We start from the raw sequence: 22,348 nt of genomic DNA, 5'->3' as shown, positions 1-22,348 counted from the left end.
TCTACAGCGGAAAGTTAAATTTTATGTGATAACTGAGCAGTACCTGTGCTGAGACAAAAGCCTGCCACATTCTGACTTCTCTTGCCTCCTTCCTTTTCAGTACGCCATGTTCTTGTCCCTGGTGTTCCTGGCTGAGCTAGTGGCTGGCATTTCAGGGTTTGTGTTTCGCCACGAGGTAGGTGGAAACGTGCTGAGTTTGCATATGGCAGTGCCTCCCTGGGCAGGAGCTGCTGAGAAGTCCTCTGGAGCGTGGAGAATGTGTAGGTCGCTGAGCTCGGCGGCTCCATGCGCATCTCCAGGGATGCAGCTGATGCGTGACAATAACCTGTACAGCTCTTAAAAACTGATGCGATTCCAAATGAAAGGATTTAACCAAAGCTCTTGGCCTCAGCTGCCTGATAATTTACTCTGGAGCTATCGTTTTTTTGTGTGTCCATCATGTCAGATCTTCTTTACTCTTTTACATATGCTGAGGGCTGCAAAATAGATTAAATACTTTTCTTAATCACAGCTTCTTCAGCCAGGCCAGTGCTTGTTTATATAAGGCAGAGAGCACTCTGCATCAGACTCGATGTTTTGTGAATCTTTTTCTTTTATTGGGGGTGAAAGAGTGGGATGGGATTTTGTTTCTATCCTGAGAATAAGGAGAGATTAGAAATAGAGTGAGGTAGGAAACTGGGACAGGAAGAAGCTTTAAAAAAGCACGATGGTCTAGATTTGTAGTAGCACTTCTGCTTCCACTGTAATCAGGTCTATCTCTGGCTTTAAGTCCATGGACCTACGTGCCATTAGTGCTGAACCAGGACAACCCCAGAGACCCTCCTTGTCTCTTCTGTTTGTATTAACTGGTTTTCTAGTCTCCTCTTTTGACATGAGATTTCCCTTGCTACGGGCTTTTCTGGTGTCTACCCTCGCAAGTGGTGGATAGTTTTTAATTTGATCCTGAAATACCTGTCCATCTGCTGAGGATTGCCATTTCATCCGGCCTAACCTGTGGCAGCCTCAGTCTCAGGTTGCTGCTCCCTTTCGGGAGAGCCAGTCTCTTGTGAAGGTCACAGCTACGTGGGTTGCCCAAATCATCTGCTACCCTGGGTGGTCCCTTTACCACCCAGTCAAAGTGCTATTCCTGGTGATGTGCCTGACCTTCTCCACCTGAAAGACCTCTTGTTCCTTACCCAAACGCCTTTGGTGCTGCGGACGAGGGCTGCCACCTGGTCAGGGGGGATTCATGTCTTCTTTTGGTGCCGCTGGCTTCTGTCACCAAGGAGTTTGCACAAGCTTCAGCTCCCACCAGGCATCCATGAGCAGAGAGGAGCATGCAGCCTCCTTCAGACTTAGTGCTGGAACAAAGTGTTGGGGGAAAAAGCATCAAAGGATATCTTTCTTATAGGTTAAGTAATTTTCTGTTTTTTAAAATGTAGCAGTTTGCTGGGGTTGTTTTCTTTCTGTGTCCGGTAGACCCCACTTGAAAAATGTGATGAGTGACGCCTGACAGTTAAGAGGGAGCTCTGCCAAATCTGAAAACACACTGGAAAACGAGTGGGAAGGGCTAGTTTGGGTGCCTTGTCAGGTTTGGAAATGCATTTGCTTCCTGCGAAAACTGCTTCAGATGTTATGCTTTTCATTGCTCACATGGGCTGGTTTTTTTCTCACCCTCATAGATCAAGGATACTTTCCTTAGGACATATACTGAAGCAATCCAGAATTACAACAAGAACGATGAGCGGAGCCATGCAGTGGATAATGTACAGGAAAGTGTAAGTCTACAACTGGATACTAAAAATTAATAAATAAAGAGAGACAAAGCATACATGCAGATTTGATTACAGAACATGATGTGTAGATAGCTCAATCTGCAAGCTGTATATTGCAAGCAAAATTAGAGGCTGGCAAAGCTGATCTAAAGAAAAAGTATTTCAACTGATACGCTTGTCCAAGATGCCTAAGTTTTAATGAACAAGCTATGTAATAAAGACAGGGCCTGTCCCACTTGCTTGTTGTTGGTCTTGAATTAGGTAGGTCTTGTTGTAGGTCTTGAATCTTGAATTAGGTTTTAAGAGCCAGTTTTATCCCTTAAGAACAAGGTGTTCTTAAGGGAATCTGTCAATAGGATTATGAAATGTTGTAAATTTGAGCTGGATGAGACAGGATTTTATAATCTGGCACCCTGTATCACTGATAAACTGCAGCAGTTCTCTTCACAAGTACAAAGAGAGGCAGGCAAAGGAGACCTAGTGAGTTTAGCAAAGAAACTGAGTGTATTTCCTCCAGAGGAAAAGGAGGTGCACAAATGTGCTGCTGAGGTTGGCAATGAAAGCTGTTCTCCATCTGTGCTGGAGGGATGGATTAGGCGCTCAGTGGAAGAGCCTTTCTGACCATGGGGTGTGGTAGCAGGGCAATGGGAGCTTTCCTTGCCTTCCAGCAGGGCACAGGGCACGAGCAAATGCCACAGCATGGCCAAACTAGTTGGAGATGCCAACCACAAGGGACTAAGTCCACCAACTGGGTGGAGAACTGGGTAAAGAACTGGCTGGACGGCCGGGCCCAAAGAGTGGTGGTGAATGGAGTTTACTCCAGGTGGCGGCTGGTCACAAGCGGTGTTCCCCAGGGCTCTGTGTTGGGGCCAGTTCTGTTTAATACCTTTATCGATGATCTGGACGAAGGGATCGAGTGCACCCTCAGTAAGTTTGCAGGTGACACCAAGCTGGGCAGGAGTGTTGATCTGCTGGAGGGTAGGCAGGCTCTGCAGAGGGACCTGGACAGGCTGGATCGATGGGCCGAGGCCAATTGTATGAGGTTCAACAAGGCCACGTGCTGGGTCCTGCACTTGGGCCACAGCAACCCCATGCAACGCTACAGGCTTGGGGAAGAGTGGCTGGAAAGCTGCCCGGTGGAAAAGGACCTGGGGGTGCTGGTTGACAGCCACCTGAATATGAGCCAGCAGTGTGCCCAGGCGGCCAAGAAAGCCAACGGCATCCTGGCTTGTATCAAAAATAGCGTGGCCAGCAGGACTAGGGAACTGATCGTGCCCCTGTACTCGGCACTGGTGAGGCCGCACCTCGAATACTGTGTTCAGTTTTGGGCCCCTCGCTACAAGAGAGACATGGAGGTGCTGGAGCGTGTCCAGAGAAGGGCAACGAAGCTGGTGAAGGGTCTGGAGCAGAAGTCTGATGAGGAGCGGCTGAGGGAACTGGGGTTGTTTAGCCTGGAGAAAAGGAGGCTGAGGGGAGACCTTATCGCTCTCTACAACTGCCTGAAAGGAGGCTGTAGAGAGGTGGGGGTCGGTCTCTTCTCCCAAGTAACAAGTGATAGGATGAGAGGAAAAGGCCTCAAGTTGCGCCAGGGGAGGTTTAGACTGGATATTAGGAAATTTTACTTCACTGAAAGGGTTGTCAAGCATTGGAACAGGCTGCCCAGGGAAGTGGTGGAGTCGCCATCCCTGGAGGTATTTAAAAGACGTTTGGATGAGGTGCTTAGGGACGTGGTGTAGTGGTGGTCTTGGCAGTGTTAGGTTTACGGTTGGACTCGATGATCTTAAAGGTCTTTTCCAACCTATATGATTCTGTGATTCTGTTATTCTTTAACTACAACACAGAGCGATAAAATTCACATTTAAATTCCTACTGGAAACTGTACCATAGCAAGAAGCTATCCCTTCAGCTCACAATACATTCTATAAGCCAATTTACTTTCATATGATTGTAACTTGCTGAACAGCTGAAATGTTAATGTGATTCTATTGATGACTTCTAGATCTTCTTTAGAAATTACAACTATTATGTTGGACCCCTCAGCATGTTTGAAACTGTGCCTCTAACCTGGCTTCTCCGAGTTAGCAGACTACTGCACTGCTCTAAACTGAGTATATTCTGCTGTCAAATTGTCTGTTTGCCTAATGTTAACCTGTATTTTGAACTTCTGATTCCCTGGAGTTGGCTAAATAGTTTTGAGTAATTGTTCAGTGCTTCTGTTGTAGCAAAATGTTCATTTCATTTGTAGCTCTGTTTTCACAGGAACTGCATTTATAAGCCCTTTTCTTGCAGAAAATTGAGCACGTACTCCATATCTTTGAGTGACTGTCTTCTAGCTTAGCATCTAGAGCAGAACATCCTTCCCAACTTGCAGTTTTTCAGCTGATTTCATAGACACTCTATGAACATATGGTCTCCTTCTGTTCATGGCTCAGTGAATTTTCCTAGAAATTATTTTGGTGAGTTAGAGAGGCTTGCTTCACCTTAACAATTTGTACTAGTTTGACCCTGTATGTGTTACATGTAATTCTATGTAATGCTTTGGGCTTTTTAAGGCCATTTTTTTGGACGGCATTGTGAGGCTCTGTCTTGAATTTCCAGGATCATCTTTAATCGAATAAATAAATAAGCAAAGGAAAGAAACAAACGAAAAAAAAAAACCAACAGACCTTCAACTAAAAAAGATGGCTTTATGGCTGGACCTTTGTCAAATGTTACAAATAATAGCTCTGCTCATAAATACCTCTTTTTTGTAGGTCGTCTGCTCCCATCTTCTGTAAATGACATTCCTGATACTTTTGTGATAAGTGGGGCAGGGGGTGGTATCTACTTTTGAAAACTGGAGACAACCTGTCTTTATTGTGATTATGAGCTTATTAAGTGGGCAGTGATGATCCCGTACTAGTTTTAATTCTGGTTTGTTTGCTTCTTTTAAATCCGTCTCTTATTCCTCGTAGCTGAGCTGCTGCGGCATTCAGAGCTACACCAACTGGAGCACCAGCCCTTACTTCTTCAAACACGGCATCCCTACAAGCTGTTGCATGAACTCCAGTGACTGTAATACTCAGGATCTGCGCAACATGACCGTGGCTGCCACTAAAGTAAACCAGAAGGTACCAGTACCGTTGTGCCAGAGGCAGTTGTTATGAAACCATCCCGTACACCAGTGGAGCGTATGGCTGCTTACAATGGCGTTTCGTTTCAAATGGTTGGTTGATAACGTGTGTATTGGGCTGGAGTGATGGTAAGGATGGGCTTTGCCCTCCGCTTGCTTTCAAATTCTTTAAGCTGGCCTTTCTCAAATGACCGGTGCAGTGACATTTCTGATGAGGAGGGGATTTGTTCTCCTGCCTCGCAGCAGAGGCTGGGGCACGGCACCGCACACAGGGGCAGCGCTGGCTGGGCGCAGGGCTGCGAGTGGCACGTCTCCCTTTGAGGGTTAGGTCTGTCAGCACTCCTCTGCTCCTCTGCTCGCCCCTGCTGAATGCGGTGGGTTTTTGTTGAGGACAAAGACGTGGCTAGGTGGAGGGAAGGACAGGTTTTACTCTTGCTTATGTTCAAACAGTAAGTTCAGTGCCGGAGCCTAACTGTCATCCCAAACAGAATACAGAGGTGACGGACAGCGAGTGTTGTGGTTGGCTGGTACATTTAAAGTGACTCTTCAGAAGATCTTTGAACATGTGCTGCTGCAAGTGTCGTGCAGCCAAAGCGACCCCTCCCCTGGGGTCACCTGAAGGAGCAGGTTGGGGAAACAGAATAGGGTTGGGAAAGCAGGTTGGGAAAACAGGAAGAAAAGGGGTAATTGGAGAATAAAAATACAGAAAACACAAAGAAAGGGAAGAATAAGGAGAATATAATGCAGCATATATAGCAGACACGGCACTGCAGAAATAGAACTCAAGTTATTGCTTTAAGTGCTAGTGCATCACCAGTTCTTTCTCACTTGAGATTTGCAAGAGAGGCAACAGACAGTTCGTTGGTAAAAGGAATATTGTGGCCAAGGCATAAGTTGCAGCATATCTTAGTCAGACTTAAGGATTATTTTCCTTTCTGTTTTTGTTTTCAGAGTTGAATTTCAAAAAATAAATACAAGTCCTAAGGAGATAACAGGGGAAATATGGAAATGCTTTTCTGTCTTCTGTTTCTGTCTTTTTCACCTCAGTCACCTGTGAATCAGGAGGTTGGAGGGGTGGCTGAGCACAGCCTGAAACATCTTTCTTTGAAAACCAGTCAAGTGGACAGCATTTTCTAGCATGTATCAAAAAAAAGGATTATTTAGATACTAGAGGATTATTTTCCACTGAGCCTTTCTTTTCTATAATAGGTTAATGAGAGCCACTTGTTGCAGACATATGTGGAGCATTAGTGACATCCATCTGTTACGAAACTCGCAGTCGCCACCAGCAAAGTAATCTTGCTGGGTTGCATGAGTATGAAGGATGAGCCACTCCATTCAGGTGCACCTTGTGAACTTGGGGTAACTTTCTGCTTTTGTAGAAGTGGAAAGAAGGTGAGAGGCAGGACGGGGTGGATCTAGGGGATGTGCAGGACAGCCAGCACCCCCTGCAAGCAGAGTGCCTCCTGGGCAGCCCATCCTGAGCCCCTGCTTCTGCCCACTTTCCCAGCAGGAAAGCTTTCTGGTGCGACTGGTAGTCTACCAGCAGGTCCCACCTTTCCAGTTTGGGATGGCCATGCACTCTGAACCTTTCCTGGCTGCATAACTGAGCGGGTGCCATTTGCATTCCCACCACCCGCCTGATGTTTCCCCAAAGTGCGGGGCTTGCTCTGCACGCTCTGCCTGCACAGAGAAATCCCTGTCCACTTGCGAGTTCCTCTTGGCGAAAGATGCCTGCAAAATTGTAGGAAGCAGCTGAGGGATGACTGAGCTTGTTCTAGTCCAGGGCTAGTAACTCACTTCCAGCCGTGCTTGCTCCTAAGCGTCTCTCCTGCGAATGCACAACTTGCCTGACAGAAGAGGAGTGCGGATTCCTCAGGAAGCAGTTGACTTAGTTACTTGATTTAATTACCTAGGGGAAGTTTGAATGTCCTGCGACATCTGAAAAATTGTGTCCCATTTTCTGAGATAGCCATTTGTAATCAAAGGTTGTAAAGATTTCTGTTTAGCAGTTGTGAGATCTCTGAGTTGTCCCAAGCGTTTGAGCAAGGTGGGACGTTTCTGAAAGGGGCACGAGAATATAAAGCAAGCAGGAGGAAACGTTGTGTGGCCCTATGCTTTCACTTCAGATAGGAAGCAAACGTCATTGCCTCTGGCCCAAGCCCCTTGCTCGTCTTGGAAATAGGCACTTTGCTCTGTGTGTGTTGGAGAAAAAGGAAACTACATATTGTCTGTGTTGTGGAAGACCCTTGTTACCGTTCCTGTAAATAAGTATATTTGGAATACATCTTTTTGGTGGATCTTGCAAAACTCTCAGTAAGACAAGTTCTTGATGAGCTAATCAAATTACTAGCAGTTTATGAGGCCTCAAGATTAATTATCCAAAGAGGATTAAACTAATTCTGTAATTGCAGCACTAAATGACAACATTCCTGGATTTTCTTTGCCAACTCTGCCACTAACTTGCTTAGTGACCTTGGGTAAATCATTTAGTCTCTCTGTCTGTTTCTTCATCTCAGATGGGACTAATACCTAACTGTAAAAGCTGTCATGAGGATTAGCTATTTAATGTTCATATAGTGCTTTTAATCTTCAGAGCTCATTACCAACAAGTCTCAAGAACTACTTCTGTCTAAAATCTTAATAAAGGAACAGACACATGGACTGAAGAATGATCAGATACTTGCTAAATTGTCACTTCTGTCCTCTGAATCAGCACCTGGATGTGTGCACACAGTGCTTCGCATACTTCTGTGCTGTATACGCAACTCTGGGGTGCTTCTTGCACTCTCACTCCATGCACAGTAAGGACTGAGCAATTAAGCCGTATTTATGCAATGCACTTCAGGAACCAGATGACTGTGATTTGGGAAAACAGAGTCTTCAAATGAGGAGAGCGATCAAAACTATCTCCCTTTTATGTTTTTTTAACAAGATCTTCTGTCTCCCTCAAATTACCATTGCTGCTAGATGTTGCGTCTCCTGAAGGCTGTTGAGCAGAACAGATTTCAGAAGAGCTGGGAGAACATTAAGCCATGTCAGACAGAATGAAAGCACTGCTTGAGAAATCTAATCTCATTTCATAACACGTAAGACACACAACTACAGTTGCTTGACGTGTTAAATAAGCAAGCTTGAATCTGATATACTGTACACTGTTGTAAGATGTAATTAAGGATTAATATGTACACTTAAACATTTCAGAACTGAATTACAGCTGTGCTGGTCCTCAGCTACTATTAGGTTTACCACTTCATTACTCTCAGGATTAAATAAAATGTCTTCTGATATTATAAAAGAGGTTAAAGAAGTGATACAATTTAGTTCATGAATGGCCTGTCTCTAACAAAGGACATCATCCTTTCCTTCTAGCTGTTATTTTTTACAAGCATCTAGTGCTCTGAAGTCATGTAAGGAGTTCCCAAAGTGTTTGCAGAAGTGAGGAGGCTGTGGATGGAGGGGGAATGCAGAGACAATTCTCTCTTATGGGACAGGAGTCCAAACTGGGAAAGGGAACTCACTGTTATTTCCATTTTTTCCAACTTCTGATAAAGTGGATAAAGTTATAACATTAAATAAAATGCCTTGGGACTGGCTTTACACTGAGAGTGGTGTTGGTCATTTGAGGGAGCATGACAAAAGGGGCCAAGAGGTGGCTTTGGTTTCTGTGGGCAGATAGGTTAGTAGTGAAAGAAAAAATAGACGCTACCCTTTTTTTCTTCAAGTTTTGCATCACTTGTTTAGATTCATTTAGACACCACAAACTAGGAAAGCTAATTTCAAATGCTTTTTGAAGGGTAGAGTAGGTGAGGGGAGAAACTTGGCAAAAATAATACTGCGGGCGCCATCGCAAAAAAGCCTATCCAAGAGAAGGGCAGAAATGTGTATGAATCTTCTGGCCCCGCTGTGGGCTGTGAATTGAGGCACGAGGAAGCAAGTCAGCTGATGGAGTCGGGGTCTGAGTTAGAGAGAGAAAATTGGGTTTGGGGAGCAGGACAGGGAATTTTATGTCCAAGAGCAAACGAACCAAGGAACTTCATACGAACCCTTTGATAACTTTGTTATATGGTTTAAAGTTATATACTACTCAGTACCTTGCCTGGTGTCCTTTGAGAGCCGAAGGCAAGCAGAATGCCTCACTGGACGCCTGAAGCATGCTTTTATTAAATATCTGGAGTAGTAGATCAGCATCATTTATTGACACCTGTATTGTATTATAATATTACCATATATTGTTACTGGTTTGGTTTCAGGTCAAAGCTATATTAATGTTTTTTAAAACAATGCGAACTGACTTTCTTTAATAAGACCTATAAAAATGAGTGCAACGTCACATTTAGCTTTTAAAAGTACTGAAATACATTTGTTTCTAAAACGAACTGGTTTTGCTACCACTTTCCATCATTCACTCAGAATTGGTATTAAATAAAAAGGTGACATTGTCAGAAATTACAGCAAAAATATTGTCTAGCCCAAGTCCATTTTAAATGAGAAATTTGCATTCGTGGCAGGGAAGGTCGATACAAGGAATGATTACGTTTGTTTTCCAGGGCTGTTATGACTTGGTGACCAGTTTTATGGAGACAAATATGGGAATCATAGCTGGAGTGGCTTTTGGGATTGCATTCTCACAGGTAAGTGCATAAACGCTTCCCTTCCCCCCTTTTTTTCCCCTCTCTCTTTTTCTTTACCCAGACTTCAAGGAAGGAACGGTTACGGAAAGGGACTGAACTCAGCATGCTCATTAGTCCTGAGGTCATCTGTTCATTGATTTTCTTTTTTTCAACTTAAATGAAGTTTCTCCTTGGGAATATCAGTTACGGTTGAGCTAATGACTAGCTCAAGGAAAACAACTTGTCCCTCCACTGGGTCAAATAGAGGTTAACCCAATAAAACATTGGCTTAAATGGAGCATAAACAGCTAAGAAGACAAATAGCTTATCCATTGTTTGGATAGGCTTCTCTCTTCTAAGCACTCTTATTTTTTCTTAAAGGAGTCTAGAATTCACTAAGAGTGTACCTTCAGGCCTCTCCATCCTGGACCTGGAGCCTGGAGGAGGCACCTGGTTTTGGTGACCAATTTTTTTTTTTTCCTTTTAGCACTGAACACTGAGCAGAGATCTGCCAAAATCAGATTATTAAACCAACTCCTTGCCTGCACCAAAAGGAGTTTGGCATGAGAGGGACAAGAGGAGAGCTAAGAAGGTGTTTGCTGCTCCCTGATATTCAAAGTGCCTTTACCTAGACAGGCGTTGGGGAAACTAAAGGTCTGGTCAGAATCTTCTGATCAAGAGGCAGGAAAACATCTGCATCTTTCAACAAGATGCTCCTTTATACTAGTCACGTCATGTGTGATGGCAAGGACTCTCCTGGAAACATGGAAAAATGAGAGAGAGGGAAACACGGGCAATCAAAAGTGCTTGCAGAATAGTTCAGCAAAAATGCACAGCGACGTGTACAATGCCTGAACCACTTCAACCTGAGAGGCAATCTGCCTTCTCTCTGCGGAGAGTATATCGTACAACTGCAAATGTCATATTCTAAAACAATCATGCAACTTTCATTTGCTTCATTCACACAATATTAAAAATCTGGGTCTTGAGGCAACACTGAAAATGTGAATATATCTGTTGAACGACTTATGTTTATCCAGTGGTTGGAAAAAATGAGGTGCTAGGAAAAATTATTTGACTGCTTCTTAAAACTCATGAATTCTGTTAGCAAGCTGTAGGTTTACACTGTGCTGCACTGGAAACAAGTGATTTGCCAGTGCTGTTGCCAGTGATGGGCAAGTGAATTAACAGGAGGGCTGTGGCTGCCCTCTTGCCCCTGCTGCCCCATGGGGTCAGCCCGTGCTCAGCTGCACGGTGTTTTAGTCACATCTCTCTGAGGTTTAATTTGCTCAGCAGTTACAATGGCCTCCAGTTTCTTCAGAGTAACTGCCCGCAAGCCATGTGGAAAATGGGCACCACGTCCTCTTGGTCAACATACACACAACCTGAGGGAGCCCTGAAACTGGGCTCAGACCAGCTGACTACCCTGCCTTGGGCATACCTGGAAACCTGATGCCTTCTAGCCTAGGTGTTAGATGTGAGAAGCCCGTGATTTGGCCTGTCAGCCTGTTTCATGTGGGCGTAAATGTTGGTTCATCATACCACCAGCCACCCTGGGCATTTGCGTGGGTCCTTGGGATACAGAAGCGGTGAAACCACCAGGCTGGAGCCGTTCGTGCATGGAGCAGGGGGAGTTTTGGGTTTTTTTTCAATAGGCTATTCTAGTTCTTGTTGAATGGTTACGGTTGTCTTGATACTCTTCTCCAACCTTGATTATGACTTGAGTACTGCTGTAGGACTCTGAGCTCTTACTTCAGTTTGGTTTCTAGACAGCCAGAAGGCTATAAAGCATCTTCGAAAATGCTTCGTGTAAAACTATCCAAAAGAAAAATGGGATGAGTAGAATTTTACAATTCACATGCTGCTGGGGCAAATGCCTCCGTCAGGACCAATGCTACCTGAAAGCCTTTAATCGGTGTATTGTACGTGTGACAGGCAAAGCATCATCTTACCTTGCCTGAGAGTTGTTTGCAGCTGGGAGGGAGACTGTAGGAAGAGCGCAGCTGGACTCGTTAGTATTTTGGCACGTGCCGGGATGTTTACTCTCGGTCATCGGTTGTTCGTGAGCTCGACACGGGAAGGCGGGCGGGCAGTGCGGGCAGAGCGTGGTCCCTGCAGCGGGAGCCCTTTGGCCCAGGGCGAGACGAGCGTGACAGGCTGCAGGCAGCACGGCGGGGAAGGCACTTTGCCGCTGCGGCTCCAAGTGAGACCCAAAGTCTGTTTTGCTGTGGCGTTGGCAGCTCGCGCTGCCTGATGGCCGTGCCGCCAGCCGGGGATGTGGCTCCCCTGCGTAAGCGCAGGGCGCTGGCACTCCGAGCAGACACTCACCTGCTTGGGGTGTTTGCGGCTGTGGAAAAAGAAGAGAGGGGATGCAGGGGAGAAAAATGCATCTCTCCCGGGGCGTGAAGAATAGAAGGCGGCCAGTGACCGTTTACTGCCTAATCTGTTTTGCTGGACCCAATTAGGGACGGTGTTTACAAATTGATTTCAGGTTGACTGTGGCTGGCAGTAATGCCAGGCAGTGCTCCAGCTGTAGGCGAGGTTTCGCTGTTCCTACTGAGAATAGGTTTAATCTAAATAAAAGACAAATTAGATCGTGTTGCTCTCCTACAGTAAAGCGTGCTCAAGGGCCTTTGCTTCACGTGATTTGTTAGGTGTTGACTAGCATGGGAATGTCCTGATTCCCAGAAACAGGGGAAGTTGATGTAATGGCACTGCACATCTCACAGGCCTGGCACAGACCTCCCAGTCAGAGTCAGAGTTTTAAAAAAACTGCTGTGTTGCTGACATTGTCTGCACCGCTCCTCGGGTTTGAAATAATAATAATAAAATACAATTTGATTGTTTTTTGAATCAGATGACAAGGCTGACTTCCAGCTGGTGCTTCCTTCAGTTTAGCAGGTGCTCTTCAGAGCAGCAAAATGATTGCTGTGTTGTGCCCAACAGAGAATAAAATTATGCAAGCAGCATAGATGCTGAAGAGTTTTGCCTAGGTAAAACTACAGCACAGGCGTTGGCTTAAGGGGCACAAGAGGCAGGGTTTGGGGAGGGGTTATAGGTTGTGGTTGCAGTAGAGTCCCTGAGTAGGGGAGTCTCAGTGCAGCGTTAAGGCCAAATTATTCCTTTTGTACTGAAGGACTGGAAGCCAGGCACTCTCCTCGTGCTCAAAACCAGTGCCTGAGCACGCACCGTTCCCACCATTTGAAGATACGTTCTCACGCGGCTACAGTCCCTGTCTACAGTGCAGCATCCACCTGCGCTCTTTCCTGTTAACGTTAATGTGAGTAGCTCTGCCCGACTGCGGATGCAGTTCTGGTGCGGACATCATCCACCTTGTCTGCTGCAACTCCCGTCTCAGTAGAGGGAGGCTGAGACTTGGCCCTAGCACAGGATTACGCCTCAGTCACCCCTCGCACCAGGGTTAGGGAGTGGGATCCCTATCGGGATCCAATATGTGACTTGAAGTCTAATATAAGACTAATTTTGTTGCCTCTAAATACTAGTCACTGTGGATTCAGCATGGAGATAGGACCTGTGCCAGAGGCATACCACGGCACAGGAGGCTGACTCAAGTAAGTGATTTGTGACATGGAAAATTTGCTGTCTTCTAAAATAGAGGCAGGGAACCTGGGTGCTTGAAGATCTGCGTATTGAGAATATGGCCAGGTAAATCATTCCACTAAACAATTATTCCTGATGGACAAAAAAATCCAGTTTTAGCTTACCTGATCCACTGATGCATTCCCAGTTAGTTCAACACATTTCTATTTATAGAAATTTTCTCAAAGAATGAGAAATGGTGAAGACACCAGGACCCAAAATAAAATGGAAATTCAAATTGCACTTCAGTTTCTCTTCAGTATAATAAGATGTAATAAATATGTCATGCAGGACAGCTTCCAGTCAAGGTTAACGCCTGCAAAATAACTATATTAAAAAGCCAGTTATCATGTTTGTGATGGGAGATAAGATTGCTAGGAAGTTGCTGTGGATGGATTTCGGTTGTCAGACCTGAGATATGCATGAGATGACTGCTAGAAACCATGGAGAGATGAACAACACATGCACTGCATTCTGTTCTCTGGAATGAGCTTTGGCCAACAGGGTGGTAGGGAAGAAGGCACACCTGAGGGATGTGGATTTCCCAGTGCTCTAAGCCAAATAATTTGTCAACATTTTCAAGTTTCCTGTGGCAAGACCAGAGGTACCAAGACAATCTCTCAGTTTTCTGTGTAATAGTTCAGAGGACCAAGATAATCTTAGACAAAAGAGAAGAAAGGGGGAAAGAGAGAGGGAATACAAATGCAGAACCAAGTCTGGCATCTTAGCACTCAAAAAACTGGGACTATTAAAAAAAAAAAAAAAAAGTGGATAAAAGCTGAGATGGGGCACTTGAGAGACAACGGGAGCAAAGGGAAATGAATGCAACTTCTAGCAGCTAGTTTCTTTGCGGGGATCCTTTTATGCCAATTCCTCTGGTTTTTCAAAGGAGCTGCGGGGACCTGCTGTACAATAGGATAAGGGGCTTCCTCCCGTCTGAAGAGCAGAGGTTGCAAGTGATCAAGCAAATGCCGAGAGCAAGGCGGGGGTGGAGACCGCTCATTTGTGGTTCGCAGACTGGGAGCCTCTAACCTGATTTAAATGCAAAGGACTGTAGTTATGACTGTAATGAAAGAGCAGCGTGAGGAAAATTCAGCAACTTAATACGGTATTGCCTCTTCTTGGCTACAGGAGGGACAGTACTCTTGTGGTTAAATGTGGAAGTCTACACACCTTGGAAAATACATATTTTTATATGTGTTCAAAGTACTTCTAGGATATTTATTATAGCTCTGCTATGTCCTGGTAATAGCTAGAAATGCTGTAGAAAATGTGTATGCAATGGCTCGATATGCATGCCATTATTTTTTAAATATAGAAGTTTAATATTATGGTACTATAACCACTTAAATGCATAAACCAGCATATGGTCAGAGCCAAGAATTAATAAGTGAGCCAAAGGTCAGAAAGATACATTCATATGTAACCTGCCATTCATCTTACGAGTGACTTGAGTAAATCAAAACATTGTCACATGCCTGCAAATGCTACAAAGCTTAGACACGCTGATTATTAGAGTTACAGCCTGTGTAAAACAGAAGAGCCCCTAATTAAAGGTAGCTGGGGAGGTCTGCTACCGCTGAAGGGGGAAAGAAAAGCCCATGGCTTCCTATTTGTACGGGCTGCAGCATCTTTTCCCTTGTAAACCTGACACGAGCAGCAGGTTGTGGCCGGGAACAATGACGGCCGTAACCTGGGTGCTCGTGATGGGAAATCTCTACCGTTGGACTCGATGATCTTAAAGGTCTTTTCCAACCTATACAATTCTGTGATTCTGTGATTCTGTGAAATAATAGGTACCTCGTGGCACAGGCATTAAAAAAAAAAAAATCAAACTTGAATGTACATACGGTGTTGGCCATTGTAGGATGAGGGAGGAACTGATTTGGGGCTGGGCTGGAATTTGCTCAGTGAAAATAAATAGGATGAAAGCTGTGAAGTTCATCTTAATGAAAAACGCAGTAAGGCAGAGTAGTAACCTCTGAGACCAGCTGAGGAAGGTGAGAGAAGGCTGAAAGGTACCACAAACACAGAAAAGGGATAGCGAAGCGATTGGGACAGGGTCACCCAGAGGCACTTACTCTGTTCTGCGTGTCAGAGCACGGAGAAATACATACCAGGTATGCGCTATGGGAAATCTCATTCTCCAAAACTGAACTGAGCTAAAGAAACACCGCACGAGGAAGCAGTGGGAGTGTTAAAGACTGTCTAGGAAACCCACAGAATGTGGTGGGTTTTCAGCAACGCTTCCCAAACAGCCAAATTGATAAAATCATCCTCCTGGTGACTGGAATATTTAAGCGTGGAGATCCAAAGCCCAGCCAGAATATGCTGGCAGCCTCATCGTCGCCGGTCCGTGGACTCCTGGGCGAGTGTGTGAGCACTCCAGCTACCAAATAAGTTTCCTGCTGGAACACTCGTCTGGAGGAGTTTAGTAGAAAAGGCGAAAAGGCAGCCAGATGGCTAAAATGTCTTCTTGGTATCAAGTGAGATTTTCAAAAGCTGAGGAGGGTTTTCAGCACGTACATCTCTTTTGGCAACTGTGAAAATACAGCCCGCCAAACCTAGTAGCTTAGGTCTTTATTGGAGGTTGGTCAGGAGGTGTTATCTGTGCCTCACGTCTAGTTACAAGCAAGGCAGTGTCATCCTTGGTATTTGGTGCCAAAATCGGGCGTTGCGTGTGGGGGATGGTGGGGATTCACACTGCTTTTAAAGATGACTCCAAGCCCTTTTGAGATGCCCAGAGCAGTCCTGGTGGACACTGAAAGAGGAGAGGGAGAGGTAGCAGCAAATTTCTGGCAAACGAAGCATGTCTTGAGCAGAAACGTGACGTCTTAGCGGCAGAAAACAGTTTATCCGGATTTGAGGTACCCTGGTTTGGTCTTGCTCTGGGCTGATGCCAGCCCAAATCAAGCAGCGGGCTGGTAGAGAGGATGTATATTTTGATGATGATCACATTAAGAGGGCGCACTGGTGGTCTAGGGGAAAGGACACGCCATCCCAGGCGTGCAGTAGAAGAAGGAGCCCCTTTGGACGAGCAGCCAGCCCGGCGTCGTCTACGCGTGCTCTGCGGGGTCTGCGGGATCCGCCGCTGCCAGCAGGTTGCGATCCCCCTCCTTAAGCACCGCTCCCTTGCCACGCGCTCTGCCCGCAGCAGAGGAGACGGGCAGGGCTGGTGGCCCGCGGGCACGGGTGAGCCGGCTGGGGCAGCTGCGACACCCCCTGCTCGGAGCCAGGCCCGGGGAAGGCTGCTCCGCCTGCAGAGACGGCCCTCTCGCCTCACCCCCATAGCCAGGGATGAGCTGTAATAATCTGGATATGCTCATGAGTTAATTAATTGACCAATCCAAACGAGAAAAGCGAGGCTGAATTATTTATAGTATACTAATGCTGTTGGCATATGCAGGAAACGCTAACAAACTGCGATAGGCAAAACGCTGAAATGACTGAGTGCTTATTGACGAGTGGAAGCCAGGGATCTGTTTTCAATAATCTGAGTGACAGCCAAGGGAATAGTGAAAGACTTTTTTTTTATTTATTTCCAGATTTATAACGCTCATTTCTCCGGTGCTGCATCGTTTGTAAAGAAAGCGTAACCACTCCGGGGCATTAGGAAGCTTTTCCCCAGCACGCTGTTAACAAATTTAAGGGGGCCGCCAGCTCTCGGTGGTGGTGGGTGCTGGCGGGGGACCCAGGTGGAGCTTGTGAGTGAACCGCAGCCGGTAGCGTGCCGGTACCCCCGCCGGTTTACCCATCCACGTCTGACTTGGCCAGGCAATGACAACGGGTTTGAAAAGTAGTAAAAAGTCTGTCTTTTCTGTCTATCAAGTAAATACGCTCTGATAACAGTCGAGAGGAAGATTCGACAAAGAAAGACAGGAGATTTTAGTGCTGTTTTTCTGATTAGAGCAGTCGTTAAAATAGGGCATAATTATGTTGTGCATAATAACTCCAGAACATGAAATTTTTGCTTACCCTTGCCTCTCCTTTGCTCTGCGTTCATTTAATTTAACTTAACTTCTACTCTACTTCTATTCTTGTCCGGAACAGTTGATTGGGATGCTGCTGGCATGCTGTCTGTCCCGGTTTATTACTGCTAACCAGTACGAGATGGTGTAACAAGGTGAGCTTTCCCCACTTTCTATGCGGTGTGCTATATACGCTCCGGTATATTGTCGTGGCTGTGCTGCTTCTGCTGAAGATAGCAGGCAAGTTTTAGGTGCTCCGCATGTTCATCAAGAATTAAGTCTTCCCACGGGATTTTTTGCTTTGGGATTTTCATCCCAATATTCTGTCTGGTTGAAAAAAAAAAAGGTGGGGGGGAAACATCCTATTGAATGTTTTGTCCTTTCGGCTTTCTTCCTGAAAAGGGAGGGCAAAACATCCATCGCGACCGCTGTTAGCAGCCAAAGCAACGCACGTCTTTCTTTTCTTTTATCCTCCCCGACCCAGTCTTTCAGGAGCGCGAAGTCCAGAGCCTGTCTCAAGATCAGGAGCTGCAGAACTGGAGAAAGACTGAAACGAATGTTATAGCACACACTGTCTCTCGCACGCACGCACGCACACCCACACCCCCACAAGCAAGCACGTGCGCGCGCGCACTCGCACCCCACCTCCCGAACTCTGTCCCATGCGTAGTGTACCATTCTGTGAAGTACCGCGGTGCCACCGAGAGCAGCCAGGTCCCCTCGGCCTCCGGACCCCGACCCCATCCCCGCAGCTCGGCGTAGGACGGCACCGTATGTATGTTCTTGGTCACACAGTAGTTGCATCGTAAGTTAACAAAGGTAATTCATTAACAGCATTGGTCGGGCTGTGCATGTAGTGACTGGAGGGCATAATCAGCCTTTCACCATGGTTAATAAGTGTTGCACACATTCATATAAACCGGTATATGAAATATATATTCTTTTGGTTTTATCTTAATTTCTTGTTTTGTTTATTGCTTTACTAAGGTTTTCATCCTTTCCCCCTTCCCTGCGCCTGCCCCCCTTCCCCAAAAACAAAGGAATCGGTAACATAACATAAAGATACTTGAAAATGATGTTAAAATGTTGTGCTTGAAGGGAACCCTTATTCCTGATGTTCTTCTACATCTTTGATTCTTACTCAGTGTTGTATGCCTAGTGCGTATCCCGGTAGGCTTTGTCTAGTGCATTTTGCCTCTGAACCTGATCCTGTGTAATACTGTTATTAAGCTGTGTTGTTGCTTACTGTGAAGGCAGGAATTTTGCTTCCTTTATTTTTATTAGGTAGTTACGAACTAATTGAACTGTGCTGTACTGCGGCCTTCATACTTTTTTCCTGTTCTTTCTTTTTCTTTATTTTTGCATTGAGGTTGCAGGCACCAAATACACTGTTGAATCAAATCGAAATAAAAACACACACACACACACAAAAAATCACAAAAAAACAGGCATATGAAATATTTTTGGGGGAAAGCAAAAGTTTAAAATCTTTTTAAAAAAATAGGACTTTTTTAATAATGCCTCTGTCTAGCATGCCAACGAGAATGCATTGATATTGTGAGTATTTGTGATATACGTATTAATAAATGGAACCATTACAGATTTCTAGCCGCTTCCTTTTCATTCTTTAGTCGTAACAAAACCCTTTCGAGGGGGGAAGTGAACATGAAACACAAGTGCACAGCTTGGAGTGACTTGTCTTTCTGCATATTTTAACAACTAACTTGCTTGTGACAGAAAAAAGCGTTATTGTCCTGGAAAAAAAGAGAAAGAGCTGGAATTGTTTCAAAACTCCTAGAAAAACCTTCCACAGCTGGTTTCACCATGTGACAAATGCATACCCTCTGCTTTGCAATTTTTCTTCTTGTGACTGATAGGATCTGCAGCGTTTAATTATCCCGTCCTTAGCACTGCACATGCTTTTGGCATTAAGCAGCTCGCTCTGATTTTGGTGAGGGTGGGGAGAAGAGAGATTTGGGGTTGGGGGGTGGGTAGTAGCCGTCTTCGCTGCATTCGTGGAAAGGCAGGCACTCACCTCTTTCTCCTTTGAATACATGAGGTGTTGAAGACCCGATGGAAAGTCCATGTAAGTTTAAACCTGGAAGTTTTGGACCGAGTCCTGACATTGGCAACGCAGACAGAGGAGACTAGAGGAGGGAAGCCCCGTAGCCTTCCGGCTGTGGAGGAGCTGCGCAGTGCCCGTGTCCGCGCAGCCCGTACAGCTGCCGGAGTCCCAGCCCGTCCTCCATCCGTCTGTCCATCCGTCAGTGCCACCCACCCGGTTACGCGCCCCTCTGCCTGGGGAGGGCTGCCCCACCTGGCGCCTCCGGCATCAGCTCCCGATGAACCTGCGAGCGGTGCCGGGGCGGTCGGTGCGCTCTCACCCGCAACTAAAAGGGCTTGCAGCCGCACGAGCAAAAACCTGTCGGCGTATGCCGAGGCAGCGTGTCTTAAAATCCCCGGAGGCATCTTTGGCTTTATTCAGAGAGCACTTCCAGAGCAGGGCAGGGTGGGACCATGCTTGCTTTGCCAGGGGGATGGGAAATCAGTACTCCGTGCTGCTCTTGAAACACAGGTAATGGTTTTTATAGATTTGATCCGCTGCCAAAACGAAAAGCTGTGATTTGCTGCTCAGTCTCTGCTTCTGTATTTGATTACAGCTCAGAGCTTCACATTTGGCTTCTGTCACAATTTGCATTTTTCAGCCCAGCTCTCAAGTGCACAGCCCCACCGCATGCGGTCTGCGGCAGGTTGTGTTCCTGTGGTGCCCAGGAGCCGGAGCTCTGGCTGTGCTGAGAGCCGGGCGCACCGTAACGCGCTTCCACAGACCTGCTTTGTTCCATGAAAATCATGAGCAACTCATATTTTCTAAATCATTTATATTTTCTCTGTTGTAAGCTGTTGGTAATGGGGACAAAAAGGCTTAGTACATTTGTGTGAGAGGGACATTAAGGTGTTTGTTGGGGAGTCTGAAGTGTATTTTGTGGCAGGATGCTGTTATGGCTGGGGATGCGCTGACTTCCAGCTGAAGACCTGTTTTCCCAAGGTCTTCTGTATCTGAGATGTTCCCCTACCACTGTCCATGAATAGCACGTAGTGAAGTTCGTAGCACTTGTCCTATGGAAGCGTGGAAGTCATTTTACTGATGTTTTTTCCCCTACTTGCTCCCTACTCGGAGCAAGTAAAGCACTCACAAAGGCGAGTCATCCGTCTCCCTCCCCTTCCCCCTTCTTTCCTCCCGTAGCCTGTTCTTGGGGTTCAAAACTAATTTGAAATAGAGATTTGTAAATAAGAGAAGAGAAAGCTGGTCCACCAATTTAAATCTGCCCTCGATAAAGCATCTAGCACAAGGGAGCAGGACATCTCTAAATGTGGAGATCACCGATACAGGTCCTGTATAAATGCTGGGCAGTTCGCGTGTGCTTTGCTGGGGACAAAGCCGCTCGGCGCGGGTCGCAGCACTCACATTTGCAGTCCCTTCCGAGGGCTTAAAAACAGTCGCAGCCGCTCGTTCGGTTGCTGGGGCTACGCGATGCTGGAGCGATGCCCGTGTCCCGCAGGCGCAGGAAGTTTGCGGGGGGATGTTTTTCCCCACCAGAAAGAACTGGCCCACAGGCTGCCCCAGTTTCCCTCCCCTATTCATCCCTGGGCAGGTCTCCCCTGCCCCACGGAGGGGAGGGAGGGGGGCGAGGCTGACACCTCCTCCCTCAGGAGCCACCAGCGACTTTCTAGACTGGAAAAGCACCAGCCTCTTCTCAGTTTTCTTTCCTTTTTCTTTTTTTTCCCTTTTTCCTGAAAGAAAGAGTTGTTTGTGCCAAAAGCTGATTCTTTCAAAGATGCTGATGTTGGGTGACAGGTCAGCAGGCCCCCAAACTGCTCCAGCTTGCCCGTCCCCATTCAGTACGGCATGTGCTCAGCTTTAAGGCGTAAGCGGTGAATGAAGTCCATTCAGCAGGGCCCTTCAGTGCGTGCGCAATTGTTTCCCTCGGCCCAGCAGCACTCCTGCTTCTACGGGGTAGGTGTGTTAATGGGGCTCTCGACAGCTTCCGTGGAGAGGATCGGGCTGGTGAAGGACCCGCCAAGGGCTTCCCTGGTGAGATCCCCCTGGCTCGGGCTGGGGCCACGCAGCAGCTCCGGCGGGGAGGGTTGCGCTCCTGGCAGCGTGGCATCCCCTGCCCTGGGCACAGCTTCCCCCTGCTTCCGTTCCTCCCGCCGGGAGGGAGAAGCGAGGCGGTGGGAAGGAAACAAAGCCGGAGCTGCTGAGCGTGGGTTAATGGGGGCCGGGCACAGACGTGCGGGATTTTCCCTCCAGAGGTGAAGCTGCCACGGGCTACCGGGGGGCTTTGCCTCAGGGGCTGGGGTCCACCCCCTGGCATGAAGTGAGTCGGTGGCGGAGGGGGCCGGTTCCTGCTGCGCTGGGCTGGCTCTGGCTGCCCGACCCCTCCCCGGGCAAATTGCATTCCCTGCCATCACCGGACCCGAGCTGGGCAAAAGAAGGGTGGGCAGGTTTGGGAGTCAAAGCGGGTGATGGGGCGACTGGACGAGTCCCGGGAGAGGTGGGAGGAAGGGGCCATGGCTGGGGGATGAGGAGAGCGCGAGACGGAGCAGGACTGTGGGAGGAGGAGGAAGGGGCATTGAGACCACCTCCTTTTGGTCCCGGTGAGCTGCTAGCTTGGTTTGGCTGCAAGGAGGACCAGCGGCCTTAGCTGGCACGTGCGTCCCATCCTGAGCTGCCTGCCAGGACTTGCTTCTGCTGAGGAGAGCCCCGAGCGCTGCCGAGAGGATATGTTGCTGTGAAGGTGATTTTTCACGGTAGCATCAAACCGCGGCTCTGGGAGCAGGGGGCCGTGCTGGAGGGCCTTGCTGGCTGCCGCCATCCTCGGGCGAGCATCGCTGCGGAGGAAACGAGCTTTGCAGGACTGCTTACGGGGTTCCAGCCTGTTGCTCCTCAGAGGACCCAGTGCAGGGGCTAAAATGATTTTGTCTTCCGTGGCTCTTCCCCTTGACTTTAATGGCTCATTACTGTTTAAGATAATTTTAAGATTAGAAAATTAATTTGCTGCCAGCCAAGCCCCATGCATAAAATGCCTGGCATCCCACTAAAGGGGCAGGATTGATCGGGATGCCAGACTTCTACCAGGGCTGAGTTAGGGCTGCTTCAGTACGAACCTGCATAATAAAAATAGAAATCTTCATGATTCAACATACAAATGCCACGTCTGCTTTTTTGTAAGTAAAAGTGTTTTGCCCCCGCAAACGTGTAAAATCTGGTCAGCTTTCTGCAAGCTGCTTTTACCAGCT

At 47.0% G+C, this 22,348-nt stretch overlaps 1 protein-coding gene across 2 annotated transcripts in view; it reads left to right on the top strand.

Moving 5' to 3' along the window:
* TSPAN7 (tetraspanin 7) overlaps positions 1 to 18,481 on the top strand; it is a 102,922-nt gene extending 84,441 nt beyond the window's left edge. The window contains exons 3-8 of one of the 2 annotated variants that reach the window (XM_075520476.1): positions 101 to 175; positions 1,662 to 1,757; positions 4,709 to 4,864; positions 9,417 to 9,500; positions 17,130 to 17,202; positions 17,532 to 18,481. In XM_075520476.1, the coding sequence (XP_075376591.1) occupies positions 101 to 175; positions 1,662 to 1,757; positions 4,709 to 4,864; positions 9,417 to 9,500; positions 17,130 to 17,198 (480 nt within the window). In that variant the 3' untranslated portion in view covers positions 17,199 to 17,202; positions 17,532 to 18,481. Of the gene's footprint in view, positions 1 to 100; positions 176 to 1,661; positions 1,758 to 4,708; positions 4,865 to 9,416; positions 9,501 to 17,129; positions 17,203 to 17,449 lie in introns of both variants that reach the window. The other variant, XM_075520483.1, reaches the window with a different exon arrangement.
* Positions 18,482 to 22,348: the final 3,867 nt, after the last annotated feature.

This window comes from Mycteria americana, chromosome 1, assembly GCF_035582795.1.
Source record: "Mycteria americana isolate JAX WOST 10 ecotype Jacksonville Zoo and Gardens chromosome 1, USCA_MyAme_1.0, whole genome shotgun sequence".
NCBI lineage: Eukaryota > Metazoa > Chordata > Aves > Ciconiiformes > Ciconiidae > Mycteria > Mycteria americana.
The sequence above is the reverse complement of the archived record's forward strand: the minus strand, read 5'-3'. Positions and strand labels throughout refer to the sequence as shown.